This window comes from Natrix helvetica (assembly GCF_964273705.1).
Source record: "Natrix helvetica genome assembly, chromosome: 3".
In the NCBI taxonomy this organism is placed as follows: Eukaryota; Metazoa; Chordata; class Lepidosauria; order Squamata; family Natricidae; genus Natrix; species Natrix helvetica.
In genome coordinates, this window is record NC_138549.1 from 127,687,519 (window position 1) to 127,704,563 (window position 17,045).

Sequence of the window (17,045 nt, forward strand, 5' to 3'; positions counted from 1 at the left end):
AGAACACCAGGGGTTGTATCAAGACAGCAGCACTTCTATGCCTGCATTTGCCAAATCTGGAATAATAAGGTGGAAAAAAATCTTCTACTATGAAACCCCTGCATGCTAATATGTCTTTGCTGCTTTGGGATGACTTGGTCAGCTGCAATTAATTCTGCTTGGTTACTATATTACTCATTTCCTAACATTAGTTAAAAAAAGAAATGTCTCACGATGATCCCAGAGTTTGTATATTAGAGATAAACTTAGCACACACCACTTTTCTATTGCCTGTTTTGAGCTGACATTGATATCTTTTAAGAACATTTGCATCAGAACAAACATTTGGAAATGTGTTATCTCACTGATGTTTCCAGATGTGCATGTTGCACTTTCGCATCATACAGCACTTTGCTTATGTGCACATTTTCTCCACGTCGCACTGTACTTGCAGAGTACCTTTATTTCAAGTTCTTTTGCCCTGCTGCTTCACTCTGCATAATAATTCTGTAGACATATGTATGTAGTTACATTCTCTTAAAAGTCTAAATGTATTCCTAGGGTTTCTTATAGAAATAAGATGAGCAATCGCAGAAATGTTTTCTCCCCCCAAAAAAACATATTCACATATACAAACAGCTAGATTCAAGTAGACAGCAGGTTGAATTGGGGATCGGAAGAGAAAAAAAAGACTGGAATCTCTTTGCTTAACCACTTTCCCTTTAGATTAACTGCTGAAACTGTGGGGGATGTACTGGGTTTCTCCATTTTCCCCTTCCACTTTTGTTCCTTATGGTATGTATCTGTATCCTTTGTCTGTCAGCTTCCCCTTCCATTATCCTACTTCCTTTTCCTCTTTTGATTGTGGGACAAAGCTATCTCACTCTCTGATTCTTTGCAGATGGACGTAGTTTACACATTCCAGACCGGCGCCTCCTCTTTACAGGGAGCCCTCAGGAGACAGCCTTCCATCGTGAGCCAACACCACGATGTAAAAAATGTTTCTAGCCCAACCCATGTAGCTCTTTCCTCCGTCAATTCCACTCCCACCACTTCTGCTGCTGCTGCTGCTGCTGCATCTCCTCCTGCGGGCAGTGAGTGATAGTCTATTCAATGCATGACTTCCTAATAACCACCAAAGGCACTCGCACAAAGCTAACCAAGCCTGTTCTTTTTCCCTTTTCTTTTAACCTATAATTGGATTCATGGTTTCTTATCTTGAGAATTGGGAGGAATTCGGGGGGGGGGGGGACCAATTTTCTTTCTATTTCTCTGTGTGTGTTTAACTTTTTTTTAAAAAAAAATCTTGCAACCTTAACGTTGTTTTAAAATTCCTTCTGGTTCTTTCTCTGCCTTTTGTCCTTTCCTATTGCAACTCTTTTCTTTCCTGCAGGACTGAATTAGAATTCCCATATTCCCTGTAGGAATTTTTAAAAGCCTGATGTCTTTCTTAGAGGTAAAGATGGAACATATAATGAAGGGAATAACCACCACAGATTTGAAAATATGAAAACAAAGGCCTTCAATAGCAGACTTAGCTTTTTGGTATTCATATTATTCCATAATGGGAAGCAAGTTTGCCACTGAACAAGCAGTCTTCTGCATGTTTAACTAACTTAACATTTACCCTTTCTGAGCTCTCTGGAAATTATTTCTGAATAAACGTGCAACGTAACATTTTCTGAAAGCTTTATCTTACACCCTTAAAAGCCATTGGACATTTCCTTACACCTTAAACTCCCCTTCCACGCAAGCATCTCAACCATAACTAGGTGGAGAAAAAAAGTATATGCCACAAAGCAGATAAACTTTTTGTGTAGAATTTTTTAACAAATTGATTTAGCTAAAACACTGAATTTATCACATGATTTATGCCATTTAAAATCTTTTTAGTTTTCTAGTTTGGGGTGTATTGATTATTTATAAAACTTTCTGTATATCATCTCAAGATCACCATTTTATATTCGGTTTCTAGTTTTAAGTTCTCGACACAGCCATATGATAAATTTCTAAATTTTGTGTTGTGCTTCTACATAATTAAGCAATTTAATGGTCCAGAAATTAAAATTTCTATGTATTGAAGCAGTAATTATTTGTCCAAGAAAAGATGGGAGGCCTACAGCATGCCTTCTAAAATAATACTTGTAAAAAAGATTTTACAAATTTTTCCCATTTTTATTAAGTGCTGCTTTGTATGTCTTCATAGAACTGGCAGTCAGTTGTGTTTTGCTATTCAACAAATAGTATTCTTTCCTTCTCCACAAAAAATGGCTTAAGAACAAGCATTGCATCTATGGTCATACATTTTTCCAGTTTTTTTTAATTCTGTTCAGTATGGGTTTTTAATGCAACATGCATTCATTTGTTTACCTCACGTATCTTAAGAATTCAAGGGAAATTTTTTTTAATGATTTATATCATGCATTTAACGTATATTCCTATTTTTCATTTGTATTCAAATATTATTTCTGGAGGAGCACAGCCCTGCCATTTGTTTCTCCGATTGTGCCTCCAAAGAAAGAAGTAATTTATTAAAAATTATATATTCATTTTTAAATTTTATGCACCACATTTAAGGAACCGCACATATTTTTATGACTCATAGAAGCATTAATTTGTGTCTCAAGAAGAAATCTTATTTAAATGGGAATATAATTTCCCACTACCTACTAATTATATCAAATACTATGTTTTTCTCTTTATGCACGGTCTATGCAGTTGTCTCAATCTTTTTTGCTGCCCTTACAAAGCTACCTGTCCATGCCTCCTTCATCTGTCTGCCCCTCCTTCCTTCCTTCTCTCTTCTACAGTCCTTAAAACAATTGCAGTGTACTCGAAGGATGACTTAGAAAAGGAGTACATTGCAATAGGGAGTATGCCTTGCTCATGGCAGTTTATAATTAAGGATTGTTTTCTGATACGTTTCTGAAGGAACTAATGTCCTTAGATTTTTCAGAGGAGAACTAAATAGCCTATGGCCTATTCCACTCAAAAGAAAATGGAAAATGCATCTGTTTTTATTTTCTATCTACTAAAGAAACGGACACGAGCAGATAGCTGTGGAACTAATGTATACTTTTTTTCCTTTTGATGAGGGATCAGACATGTTGAAAAGTACAAGCCTCTTTTCCAGAAACTTTATTATTTGGAAGACTCTTTTGAGGATATGAGTAATTGAAGACATGCTTTATTTCTTCTTTTCTGTAGTATGTTTGGTCTTGACACAAATGATGTAGATTTCTAAAAACTGTGTACTATTTCAGTGCCCTAAGATAGCATTAATAACATGAAGCAGGGTAGGTGGCCACTCTCTCCAATTTTATCCCATAGGGAGAAGAAGAGGGGAAAGATACTTGGTATGACTGATGATGTAAGGGGAGATCTTTGTAGGAGTCAGATGTAGTGCTGCAGTAGAAAAACAGAGGTTGTATGACCCTTTCCTCCTGTCATCAGTTACCTCAGGTGGGGAAGTCTCAGTGCCTGAGTTCTTTCATAACTAATCTGAATAGATTCCACTGAGTCTAGGAAAGCTCTGGTGATGCCCCTGAGTATTTTTTTCAAATTCTTTATCTTCATGGGACCCTTTTCATATAGTCCGCCCCAAAATAACCAGTAAACATTGCACTTTCCATGGAATCCCAGAAGTGGTTTAAGTATATACCATATTTTTGGAGTATAAGATGCACCCTAAAAGAGTGTGGAAATCTTGGTGCGTCTTATACACTGAATACAGCCATTTTTGGCCTCCTGAAGCCCTGCCCCTGCATCCCATTTTTGTGAAAATGGGCCGTTCTTCACTAAAACGGGGGTGTTTTGCCTTCCCCCACCCATTAGAAGCACTCTGCAGGCTTCAGCAGGGCTGGGGGAAGGGGAAAATGCCCCCATTTTGGTGAAAAACAGCGTTTTTGCCTTACCTCAGCCCTGCTGAAGTCTGCAGAGTGCTCCTGGGGGCTGGAGAAGACAAAAAAAAATTTCTTCCTTACCTCTTCAAAATCTTGGTGCGTCTTATACACCGGTGCATCTTATAGTCCAAAAAATGCAGTATTCAACCAATCAGTCAATCAATTTCTATAGTCACCCATCTCGGTCAATGAATCTAAGCAGTTTGCAATATATTGTCATTTAGGGAAGTTTTTTTTAGTATTTCAGAAGATTTAAATTTTATTGAAAGTGAGTTTCATGGAAGCTTTTGTTCCTTTTGTAACTTCTCAGGCTTTTTAAAAGGATCTCCCAACTCTTTGGGATAAATATTTGCAAACGTTTCTCCTAATTAAAATAAACAAAACCATCCGGTCTATTGGCAATTGAATTGACTCCTTGAAAATAAAAACTGTTGCCTAAAAGCAAAACTGTTCTATGAATTAACACCTATAAGTAACTTAGCTTTTCTACTTCTGTTGAACCCATTCACTAGTTTGGAATCAATATAGAGAAAATATGCCCAAGGGGAGGGGGGAGAGAAACCTTTTATAGATGACTATGGATCCTGATCTCAATTTAAGATATTGTAGAGTTATGGTAGCAGGCAGTATATTCAGATTCAAGTAGGATACTGTAGTCTCATGGTATTTGTTGCTGTCTTCTAAAAGAGACATGCTTTTTTCTAATCTCTTGCAGTATTTACATAAGGTGAGAAAAATACACTAAGGAGGCAATGCTGGGCCTTCTCCAAAGATATTTACTCAAAACAATCTTTTCATGGGCATCAGAATAAATCTGACATTTTCCAATAATCTTTATTGGGAAAAATCCCATGAGATAGATTGGGCAGAGAGAGTGTTTCCCAAATCACCCAGTGCTGCTCAAGACCAAATTCAGTACTTCAACTATCCTACTTTATTTGCTTTCAAGGCGCTTGTGTGTGTATGAGTAGAAAAATGCTTACATGATTTTCCCCCATCTGTAATCCTGATTCAGATTGGAGAGAGCTGAACATTCAAATTACGTTTAAAAAAAGCCAACAGGTGAAAAGGGGCTCTAGAGGCCCTCCAGAAGCCCAAAACGAGCCCGTTTCCAGAAGGCCCGTTTTTCACCCTCCGGAGGCTTCCCCGAGTCTCCAAGAGGGCCAAAAACAGGCCTCTTTTCAGACTTCTGGAACTTCTGGCAGGCCTGTTTTTCACCCTCCGGAGGCTTCCCCGAGCCTCCAGGAGGGCAACAACAGCCTCCCATGGGCTCTGGAGGCCTACTGGATGTTCCGGAAATCCAAAAACAGGCCTGTTTCTGGATTTCCGGAACATCCAGTAGGCCCGTTTTTTGCCCTCCAGAGGCTTCTCCAAGCCTCCAGGAGGGCGAAAACAGCCTCCTCCGGAGGCCGGAAACAGGCCCACTTTCGGACTTCCAGGAAGCCTGTTATTTGCCCTCCCAGGTCCTGCACTTACCTAGTATGATGAACAGGCCACGTGGAGACTCCAGGGAGGGGAGGGGTGGGTGGGCCACAGCCAGTCCTTGCAATAATCGGTTCTGTGAATAGGATGCAAAACTAACATCCAGTTCACCCAAATGGGTGCCAACCGGCTGAATCCTGTCCTTAAGGCCTGAGTATTTGAAAGACACCTTGTACTGTTTCAGTATAAACCTGTCTATCATAAAGATGCCCAGGGAGGTTCCTTCTAAATATGCCTCTGCTGGCAGAGGTCTATTCATCTGGCATGCTCTTAGACAGCACAAGCCATTCTTGGAAGTTGTGTTTGTTCTCTTTCTTTATAAGACTATTCAAAATGCCTATTTCATCCACTCTTTTTTAAAAACTTATTTTATTATGCATTTTATTAGTAGCTCTTTCAGATGCTCAAAACAAGAGTAGGAAGCTGGAGAATGAAGAAATAAACAACAGAGAAGCACCCTGCTGGAGGAATTCTCTTCCCCCACCCCCTTTATTTTCTTTCTGCACTGCAATTGCATTCCATCCAAGATTTTTGTCATAACCACAGTGCTTTAAATCTGGCTGGTAGGCAAGAGAGCTGCAGAAAGAAAGCAGTGGATAGAACAGGCCTTAAGCATTGTCCTATCACCAGCAGCTTTACCCCATCATGTGTTACTGGAAGTTGCTTTCTGGTATCATTGTTTCAAACAAGCATTAAGAACTAATGCCGTGTTTCCCCGAAAATGAGACAGGTTCTTAGTTTCTTTTGACCCCTGAAAGAAGCGCTTGGCCTTATTTTCAGGGCAGTCTTATTATTTTTGAGGTGCAGGAAACTGCAAGCGTACTCACCTCATGACTGCTGCTGTGTTGCAATATTTTCGGGGAGGGCTTATTTTAGTGCATACGCTCAAAAGCCCAATTGGGTTTGTTATTCGGGGAGGTCTTATTTTCAGGGAAATAAGGTATAAGTCATCCAAGTAAATAGTAAATGTAGCAAGAGGGGGGGAAATCCCATTGTGTTCCTTTAAAATGCCATTTTCAAAATATCGTGGAGTTCTTTAAATAAATCATTATGTTATACATTTGAAAATATTGAGCAAATTTGTTCCCACCCATCTATTTACTTCTGAAACCTGACGAAGGCTTTGAAGAAGGCTTTTAGGTGTTGCTACTATGTATTTGTTGTTATGAATAATTGGATATAAAATAGATTTTTTTCCCCTATAGATATGCTTAAACAGTTATTTGAATTTGAGATTCATTACACCATTTTGTTTATTTTAGCTCATCAGTGCATAAAATGTGGATTGCATTAAGATGCACTATTTTAATTTGCTTTGGGGATATGTTTTGCATAGAAGTCTCAGTGGAATGCTGATAGTGTTGCCTATATTTAATGTATGTACGTATATGCTTAATATGAACAATAGCAAGCTTTGATCATCATGTTTGATACGTTGATTTGTTTGAGCATGATTTTCGCAGCAACATGATTCATCACGCAGAGGGAAGATGTCTGAATCCCAATTTCAATAATGCTTTTTTGGTATGCATATATGATTTATATTATTTCTGTGACCGAAGAAACTGTGATCAGAAGAAGGAATGGAAGGAGAGAAATGTCCTAAGTCTGAGTCAGACACTATCAAAATAACCAAAGAATTATTAAGACCATGGGATTTTGTGACCTCATTCATTTCCATCTTCCCTAAATCTCAGCTGTTAGAAACTCAACCCTGAGGGCATGAGTTGCCTTACTCTTACCTTTGAACATTACTGTCACAAGCTGATGGGCTCTTTCCCAGAGCAGCAGTGAGTGCTAGACATCCCCGTTGAATAAGCTGTCTATTAACTGCTCTTGGAAATGAGTGCCAGTTTCCAAACACAAGAGCTCCTAGCCTGGGCTCCAGTTTAATAGCCTCCTTACTACTGCATGCTCACTGATATGTTCATCATTCTGCTTGGATTTGCTACGGTACACGGTCTTGACCATTTTTGTGTGCAACACATTTCAGCCAATTAAATCTTTATAGGTTTGAGAATTTAAAAACAGCACCATCTTTTGCCACCCCAATTTTGCCTTGAAGCATATCTGCACTTTGAGAATGTGTATGTTTTAATTGCTTTTGAGCTGCTCCACATGGATAGTTTTGTTGAAAGACAACTGTGCTTTGAATGTCCATGCATTTCAAAATTACTGTTAGAAACGTGACATGTCTTTTCTTGCAGCTCCTGAAGCCTCCTCATAGTTGGTTGCCCCATCACGTGTACAGTGCCTGACTTTCATATTGATATTTCTTTTTGTTCAAAACAATTATTGCTGCTTCTGTTGGTTTTCTTATATTTATTGCACTCTTCCTCCCCCTGAAATCCTTAAAGACTGCCTCTTGCTATCACTCACTTTTGTGTTTGCTTGTTTTTATTTTCATCCCTCATCCTCCTGTGGTATAGATCAAGGTGGTGAATGCGTTCCGTAGCTCCTTGTATGAAGGCCTCCAGAAACCCGAATCCAGAAGCTCCATTCATAACTTCATGACTCATCCAGAGTTCATCGACGAGGAAGACGAGCCTCAGACCCCATTCCTCGATGGCACTGATGAAGACTTGGAAGCTGAAGAACTTAAAAAGCAAAGTGAAGAGATCCCAGGGGAGTCCTCACCCCTCAACACAAATAACAATGCAATGGACAGCAATATAGCTGAGGACACCGTGCCAGAGCCAGAAAGCCCTTTACACAGCTTGGAAACATCAGTTTGATCTCTGAACTTTGACCTTCCTGCTTCCCCTTTCTCTAGGCAACATAGGCACCAATATCTGACCATACACTGCAGCTACTTTGGCCAACTTCCTCTCCATCCTCTTTATGATTTCTTGGCTGCAGAAATCATGGTATCACCTCGGTAGAGTTGTATTTTCAACAAATTGCTTGGCAGAGGTGCCTCCCTCATGAAAGAAATCACCAGTGTGATCATCATCTTCTCAAATTGGGTACCACATGTCTGTAGTAGTAAATTTTTTCCTTGCTCAAGTTATATGCTTAAATAGAGAAGCTCTAGATACCCTTTAAAAGTTTGGTGTATAGCATCTATGGCACAGTTGCAAGACATTTCCTTAATTCTGTTTATAGAATCAGAATCCTAGATGCTTTTATATGTCCTTGGGAAGATGACAATGGGTGTCATAGGAATGTTATTAAAGGGGGGGGGTGTAATCTGAGTAAGTTAGATGTGAACCCAGTCTTACACAGAGCAAGTTGGGAAAGATCTAGTATCCATTCTTATACTATTTTGTTTCTATTATCTCTTTGTTTCCAGGGTAGTATCAGTCACAAAAGATAAGGAGGAATATATAGACAGTCTTAAAATATATTTTTTAATAAAGGAATAAAGCTAATCATAAGGAGATACAACAGTGCCGTATATCATGAGAGAATTAAATGTTAAGGGATTTGGTTTTTAATGAAAAATTACTTTTTATGATTTCAGATCAAAATATTTTGGAATTATATATTAGCCAAGATACATTTATATACTATATTTTATTTGTTTAATCGTTCTGAACATCAGGTGAATATGTCATCAGTATGGTGAACATCTCAACCCCTCTGATTCCAAACAAGATGGAACAAGTATTGGCTTGTTACTTCTGCCCAATTTTTATTTGGATTATTAGAAGGAGCCAGTTCTTTGGAGAGTGCAAGCTATAAATGCCAGCTCTAATAAGAATCTGTCAGTTCTTACCCCTTTTTTTACTGCATTTTGAATGCTGAAGAGTGAAAAAGTAACAGGAAAATGTCTGGCCACAAATACGTACACAGAATGTTTGTGTGTATGGAAAATGTAAATGAATCAGTTCTGTACATTTGGGACATACTGTGTAGTATTGGGGCACAAAGCACTTTCCTTAATTGATAAGAATAAGATTCTCCCCATTTCTTGTTAAAGATGCTTGCTGGTCTTATCTTGATACAGTTGCAATATTGAGATGCTGGTCTGGTGGGAGGTCACTGTTTCACCCTTACAGACCATAGCCATATGGGCAGTGAATAGGATGTCCTGCTGAAACTGCTTGTATCGAATTTCTGCACGAGTAGTGGGGCATCTAACCAAACATGCACTAATTTAGTCCCTTATGTTAATTCACAGTGCTTTTCTTGGAAAGTACTACCTGGAAGCAAAGAGAACCTAACTGTTCCTACTTCTTTTGAAAGTTTTATTGTCTGACCATCTTCCCAGGATTCAAATGTATGCAATTTTTTTGCTGGAAATGGGTTTTTTTCAAACTGCTTTTCCCTTTCCCTTTGGAAGAATGCACAGCAGAAACTCCTGTGCCTTGTCTAAGCACTGCCCAAAGCACTGCCTGTCATATTTGAGTCCAGTACTTTGCCAAGAGATAAGTGTTCCTTAAGCAAACACAAAACAAACCAAGAAGGATAGTCTCGTGATTTTGACCCTTTAAGCCCAAATCCTTCTAGCTGATTGATTGGTCATTGAATTTCATCCTGAGTTCAAAGTAGACTGATGAAGATTCCTTTTCCATAGCTGTTCTTTTCCAGGGTTGCTGTAAAGAGGACTTGTATGCTGGGCTCAGCAAACTGCCATTATCTGGGGAAAAAGTTCCACCCTCTGAATTGCAACTAAGGCCCTAAGTCATTCTCACCCTCCTTCCAGATACATCATTTCATTCCTTTCATCTGAACTATATAGATTGGGAGGACTTAGGGAGGGGAGCTCCGTTTCTTGTTGTGCAACCTATCAGATAAGGGGAAGGGCGCCCCTTTTCATTTCATTTCATTATGTTCAAAATATTGCAATGCTTCGAGGTCATTTTTCTATTTTAACTACTTGCAAAAACAAAAGGGGGGTTTAGGCACCTGTGTGAATATTTGTGAATTATTTGGGGGAGGGATTACTGATTTTATTTTTATGTTTGGGTGATTTTTTTTAAATTCAAACAGTTTTTGAAGACGAAGAAACTCACTCCAACTATCTGTAATTGACAGATTGCAGTGAGCTATCTGGCCTACATTTTTACCCATTTTTTCCCTTTTTTCTGTCTAGTTTCCTCAGGGGACAAGGGATAATTATATAAATATTATGCAAAAAATATATAGTTTTCTTTAGATCAGAAACGTATATTTTTAAGTCAGCCATATGTATTTTGTTTAAAAGAAACAAAGCTGTGAGTTACGTAACTGCAGTGGAATGTAGTCACATGGCTGGCAGTGGGAAATGAATGTTTGGTCAGACTCTTGTCAGCTTCCTTTCTCTGAACAGCCATCTTTGTAATAAAGTCAGTTGTGTTATACCAAACTGTTTTTTATATAAATTATGTTGATATGGCAATTTGCTTACAGTATAAGCGTTTTACAGTGCATACATTTTAAAATGTAAAATAGTTAAGTTTTTCCTAATTTAGTTTTGGTTATAAAATTGGCTGAAGTTGATTGGCTGAAGTTATTAAAGAGCTGTAGAATATGCTGCCACAAGAGAGGACTTAAGATGAAAGCAAGGAGTCCACTTTGCAGATTTATGGATGCGCACACTCGCCCATTGGCCACCTTGCTGGTTCCGTTAATACTTTTGATCCTCTGCCTAAGGAAAAAGAGGGATTTCTTTTCAATTAAATCCTTCCTTATGTCAAAATAGTTGAACAGTTCTGTCCAAAGTTGACTGCATCAGCCATCTGAGAAAAGGCAAGTAAACCCAGTTCAGCAAAGATCAGCTCTTCAGTACAAAGTGCACACTTTATTTTATGTTATGTTATGTTATTTTATTTTTACCCTATGCAGCATTCTTCTGGATGTATCCAAATAAAGTGGTTCCTGCACACAACTCCATTTATAAGTATAGTCTATCCTTGCTGGATGCTGTTAGGTTATAATTTCTTACAACAATAAGTATGCCGTTAGAAACAAAACTATATTTGCAGGAAGCAAATGATAATGGGAGGGAGAAATAATTCACGATTGTGCCATGCCAGATGGAAGATGAAGTAGTATCCTCTTGTGCACATTATTATGCTTGGGATGTTTTATTTTTTAAAAAATGAAATGGGCCCTAGAGCAGTTTTTCATCTGTTTCTTAATCTATTCTTTTTGTTAAACAAATTGGCACATTGGTACCAAAGACATTACATTATTTCCTATGTGCAGTGAAAAATATCCATTTTCAGGAGTTAAAACTGTGCAATTGGTTCTTTCTATTCTATAGCACAGGGATCTAGTTTAATTTTTTAAAGTTTTGTGCAATACGTTTTAGGAGGATATTATTTAAAAAGGCATTTCTAAGAGGAAAACAAATCTAATTGTAATTTTAGCCATGGGCAATCCAAATGAAGATTTATACCATAACCACATTTTTTGATAATATTTGAGCAGTAGTATAAAACTCGTTCATTTAGCTTTTGATCTAAGGACCGACACAAACACCCATTATAACGGGGCTGCAAGCAAGTCCACTAAAGATCTCCAATAATTCCAATTCAATTTAATTTTTAATGGATCAGTATTTGCTGAGCACTCCTATTTCAGCATTTGTTTTCTGACCCACCATAGTTCTTGATGAGATTACAACAATTGTTGGTATGGTTATAACCCTAAGAACAGGCACAGCTTTAAAATGTACAGGAAGGCAATTACAGCTTCTAGATATGTCATGGAAATCTTTTATGAATAAGCTTCACCAGACTCTATAACTCTTTACGAAGGTCTTCTTGATGGAGGATTCATGGACATCTAGTTCTACCACTAAAGAGAGGAAATAAATAGAACTCTCAGTTCAGTCCATGATGCTTTTAGAATTGCTTCAATATTAAAATTGATATAGCTGCACACTAATACTCTATTCTACTTAACTTTTTGTTGTGCTTTGTAGCTGGCAATATTCCTAGTAACCAAAAAACAAAAGGAGTCCAGTCTACAGATTCATGTGCCCTTTAAACCCATGGCTAAGACTACTTGTTCAGGTTTTTTTCTGCCCATAAACAAATACATATATAGTATTAACATAAATACTGTATATGTGTTTATTTAAATCTCTTGAAAAGCATGCATATAAGAATTTTAAGTTTCCCCTTTTTCAATAACTAGTATAATAAGCAATGGTATTTTTGTATTAAAAAAAAGAAAAAGACAAAACAAAAGACTGAATATTATATGGTATGCATGACAAAATGGTTCTAAAAAAGTGTGGTTTCAAAGCAATATGTACCCTGGTGTGTTTGCCATATTCTAGAGTCTAGCTTAAAGTGCACATGATCTGTAATAGCATTTTGATATTATTTAATCTCTGTGTAAAATGTTTTGCATGTATTTATATGGTTCTTGGGATTTTTTTTTCTTTTTAGTTGTTCGGTAAAGAATAAAGAGAGGGATGGGGTTGGCATGATTGACAAAGCTTTTTCTGTAACATTTGAAACTTTAAATATAGATAATGCTCTGATTGGAAACAGTGCAAGGAAATTAAGCTAATATGTAAGGTGCAACAGAAAGGGAAAGGGTTTGGAAATTAATAAAGCTTGTTTTGCTATTAAACAGAATCAGTGCACAAGTGCATTGAGAGAATAAACTGTGCCCACATGTAATTGTGATGTCTTCAATATGTATCCCATCAGTTTATAAAGTCACTGATCATCTACTGAAGCTGCAATAGTATGAATTATTATAAAATATTAACTTGGACCAAATTCATAGTGTGAAAATTATACGTTTTTTAAAAAGGTGACATGGTGTTTTTTTTAAAAAAAATCTAAGATGGTTAATTGCACAAAATATTATGTGTCAGTTTTGCTGTCTCTTGAGTAAGGTCCAGAAAAAGCTACCAAATTCTAGCCAAGGCTAAGTATCTATGCCAATGACACATGCAAAAATCCAAATGAATATTTTAAAGTGGAAAAGGCAGAATGCTTTGCAATTTTAAATTTAAATTAAAAATATTGCCAGTTCATACTTTTAGCATGAATTCTTTCAATGGCTGAACTTGTTCTTGTTTCTGACAATATATTATGTGAATATATAACATTATCATACCCAGAGTGGGTATAGATGATTAAAAAGAATTACTTGTCATGGCTTTTACTGTCCTGATGCACAATATGGTTATATTGAGACAAAGCTTCAATGTGATATTTTCTAAAAGTGTAATGTTTATATGAGATCTTCATATTTTGAATAGAAAGTTCTTTAGAAAAAGCCCTCGTTCAATGAAAAAAACCCTTGATCAAGCATCCTTAATGGGAAGGACTTGAAGCTGTGTTAGAGGAAAACTGGAGATAAGGTTTGACTAGGAATTCACTCCAGTTCAGTAGTGTAGTTCTGCAGGAGCAGCAGCTAAATATAAGGCCAGGCTTTAAAGCATAATTAAAATGTTACGGATAATAATTAGGAAGGACATAAAAAATAAAGACTGAATTCAGTGTATGTAAAAAGAGGGAAATTCTACTTGGAGGAGCAGCATATATGAGAAAGTTAAGATTCAGTGAGCTTGCTACTACGGTAGTAACCCCTAACCCATCCCCATCAATATTTTGTCCACATTGATTGCACGTTAGAAACTTCCTTTATTTTTTAAAATTGGGAAGTCTCATTCAAATAGAGGACAGGTTATGATTTAAAAAAACAGACAAAAACAGTACAAATAGTCACAATAGCAATCTAGCAAGGGAAGAGAGGTCTAGGCTGCCCCTTAAGCCAAATCAGCATGATTAAACAACCAGTCAAATGAATCAGATAACATAACACAGAAGTCTGCTCTCTTTGAAACTAGGAAAGCAATTTCTAAATAGGGCAAAATATTTATAGAAATTGCAAAACTTTCTAGTGATTTCCAGAGAATCCTGAGTTTCTTCCCATACATGTTATCCATTTCTGAAAAACTCTGAATAAAACTTAATATAGCATGGCACATAAATGTCACCAAAGTTATCTTTACTTCCAAAAACATCCAGTAAATTTAAACATGATGTAGTTATTCAAACTGGCTGCATTGCTATGCATTCCCAGGTGTCTTTTCTATGCTGCCACATACAAAACCAAATTAAAATTCACGTGACAGTCATGTGTTATCTGTAGTGAACATGTTGTGTGGTTATTCGTTTCTATGTCATTGGTGCTCTTTTACATGCCATAGTTTTATCAGATGTGAAAGCTGTCATTTATGTGCCTTCCAAACAGCCCACCACTGCCTAGGTATGCTGATCTGCCTTCTGCAGATTTCATAACACTACCTATTTGCAATTACTGTTACTTGAATTGCACGATTAAATAAATGTATCGAGATATTAACCAATATTAAGACATTAACCAATCCTAGGAATACCATATTTGGACTCAGATTTCTGAGAGAGGGAAAGAAATAGTTTTCTCTTGAATAACTCCATATGGATAAATGGATATATACTAATCAACCTCTTAGGTTTTACATGTTTGGTAGCATTACAGATACAATTTTGCTTCTTTACCGTTCTATTTTGCTCAACAAATACGGAGGTTTTCTGCATTATCAGAGACTTCTATATCAGAAGAGGCACTCTGAATTACTATTCTGAAGAAATCAGATTTCTAAGAAGAGCCTCTTAGAGTTAGCATAAGCAATTTCTGTCAAATGGATGAGAGGCTAATCATGATTGGAAGGACAGAACTACTACTCATCCCATCCTGCCTTGTCTAGATGTCATGTATTCCTAAATGCCTGAAAAGGGCCATTGAAAGATAAAGTATATGCAGACAGGTCACAAATAGACATCTATTTTAAAAGAATAACAAAGTTGGAAGATACCTTGGAGGTCTTCTAGCCCAACCCCATTCAAATAAGAAACCCGGTACCAATTCAGACAAATGATGTCCAATCTCTTCTTAAAAACCTCCAGTGATGGACCACTCATAACTTCTAGAAGCAAGCTGTTCCACTGGTTAATTGTTCTATCAGGAAATTTCTCCTTATTTCTAAGTTGTTTCACTCCTTGATTAATTTCCATCATGCCTCTAATACTCTAAAATATTAATGGGGAAGGGGTTATGTGTTTTTTTAAAACATTGTGAGTTGGTATTGAAAAACAGCAAAATGCAGGAATGAAAAAAGAGATCTGAGGAGCTAGTAAGAAAATATCCAAATCATATTAGATGCCAATGTATGTTTTTTGAGTTAATTGGTTTCATCAGACAAAACTAAACATAGATCCAATTAAGTAAAACTGCAATATCTTCACTGTTGCAGAATCATTTCTCATCCTTTGAGAAAACAAAATCATTTCTTGTTTATTTTTTGGCTAATTTGTTAGCTGCTTTTGGGCCTTGCCATTAGCTAAACTCAACTTTTCAACCTGTTTCATTGATTGGCTGATGTAAATTTTTAGAAAATGGTATTGTAATGCCTTGTTCAGGCTATTAATTTGCCTACTTTTAAACAAAAATTGGGCCAAGCAGATCATTGCACTGCCTCAATTTGTGACATAAATAATTACAAATAAAGTGAAACTGAGCAAAGCCTCAATAGATATCAGTGCCAAGTATTTGCTGCCTCTGTCCTTGATGTCTGTCATTGTCATTTGGTCCTTCACAGTGTATCACTGACAAATCCAGACTGAACTTGTGAGGCCATCCATTTCTGGGCAAGCATTTTTTAATATTGTAAATAAAAAGATACAAAAAATGAAGCCCATTTCTTTCTCACTTCCTGGTATGTTCCTGGTTTCTGGATGTATCCAACTCTGCTCTGATGGCTGATTCTTCTCCTTAATCCCTTGTTCCAAAATGTGTGTATTTGTGGTTCACAGTTTGGGATGTGAGGAGCCTCATTCCAAATTGCAGGATAGTGCTATGTGTATCTAGTGTGTCCTTTCACAATGTTTTTCCATTAACCTAGTTTTCTTTAGATGTATTAGACTTCAGCTGGCTCCACTTACTAGATGGGCTCATAAGGAATCTCTTTTAAATTGGATTGTTTATCTTTCGTGCTAAAAGGCAAGAAAAGATTCTTTAGTAGATGGGGTTATTAAAAGAGCATTAAAAAAGAGCAAGCGTCAAATGGTTTTGGAAATGGTTTCAGTGCCAAAGCTAAGTACATAGGCACTTGCTCTGGTTACTTCAGCTCACAAAATTCTAAACAATGGTCATACTGGCCAGCAATTTTGAGAATTAAAATCCACACCTCAGGATGGGGGCCAGGTTGGGGAAAGCTGGAATAGAGTTATATTGGAAATCTGTTCAATATTTTATTTATAATGCAAGGATTAGTTGAAGCAAGGCTTCATAAAACACTTAGTGGAAGGTTAACATACAAGCACAAAATGAAGAATTTATCAGTGCCTAATGTGGAAGGAAATACTTTAATCGTCCCAGTATATTCTTACAATGTGAGAAAGGGGACTTCAAATGCTGCTTTTATATACAGAACTCCAAGTGAGGATAGACTTAGGAGTTAAATCAGGAAAAACTATGCTTATGAGAGTTGAACAATGACCTAGACAATAGACCAACTCTATGATCGTCAATACAGCTGGAGGTGGTCCCACACAGGCTGAAAAACCCAGTAAGTAACCTTACCCTTGCAACTCAAGAAGTGGGAGCATGGCCGCAGGGCAGAAATTCATTTAGGGTATGCAGCTACACATGTTCTGTCTTGTTTTCAGGGCCTAGGAGTCTCTGAAGTGCTGTGAATCTAATTTAGCTAGTATACTTTTTATCTCAACTTGGGCAACATAAAAT

General features: G+C 37.2%; 1 protein-coding gene across 8 annotated transcripts in view; it reads left to right on the plus strand.

Moving 5' to 3' along the window:
- Positions 1–15,994, plus strand: part of ATP2B4 (ATPase plasma membrane Ca2+ transporting 4) — a 180,175-nt gene extending 164,181 nt beyond the window's left edge. For 7 of the 8 annotated variants that reach the window (XM_081948026.1, XM_081948023.1, XM_081948028.1 and 4 more), the window contains exon 21: positions 7,793–15,994. In XM_081948026.1, coding sequence (XP_081804152.1) covers positions 7,793–8,098 — 306 coding nt within the window. In that variant the 3' untranslated portion in view covers positions 8,099–15,994. Of the gene's footprint in view, positions 1–880; positions 971–7,792 lie in introns of all 8 variants that reach the window. The other variant, XM_081948030.1, reaches the window with a different exon arrangement.
- Positions 15,995–17,045: the final 1,051 nt, after the last annotated feature.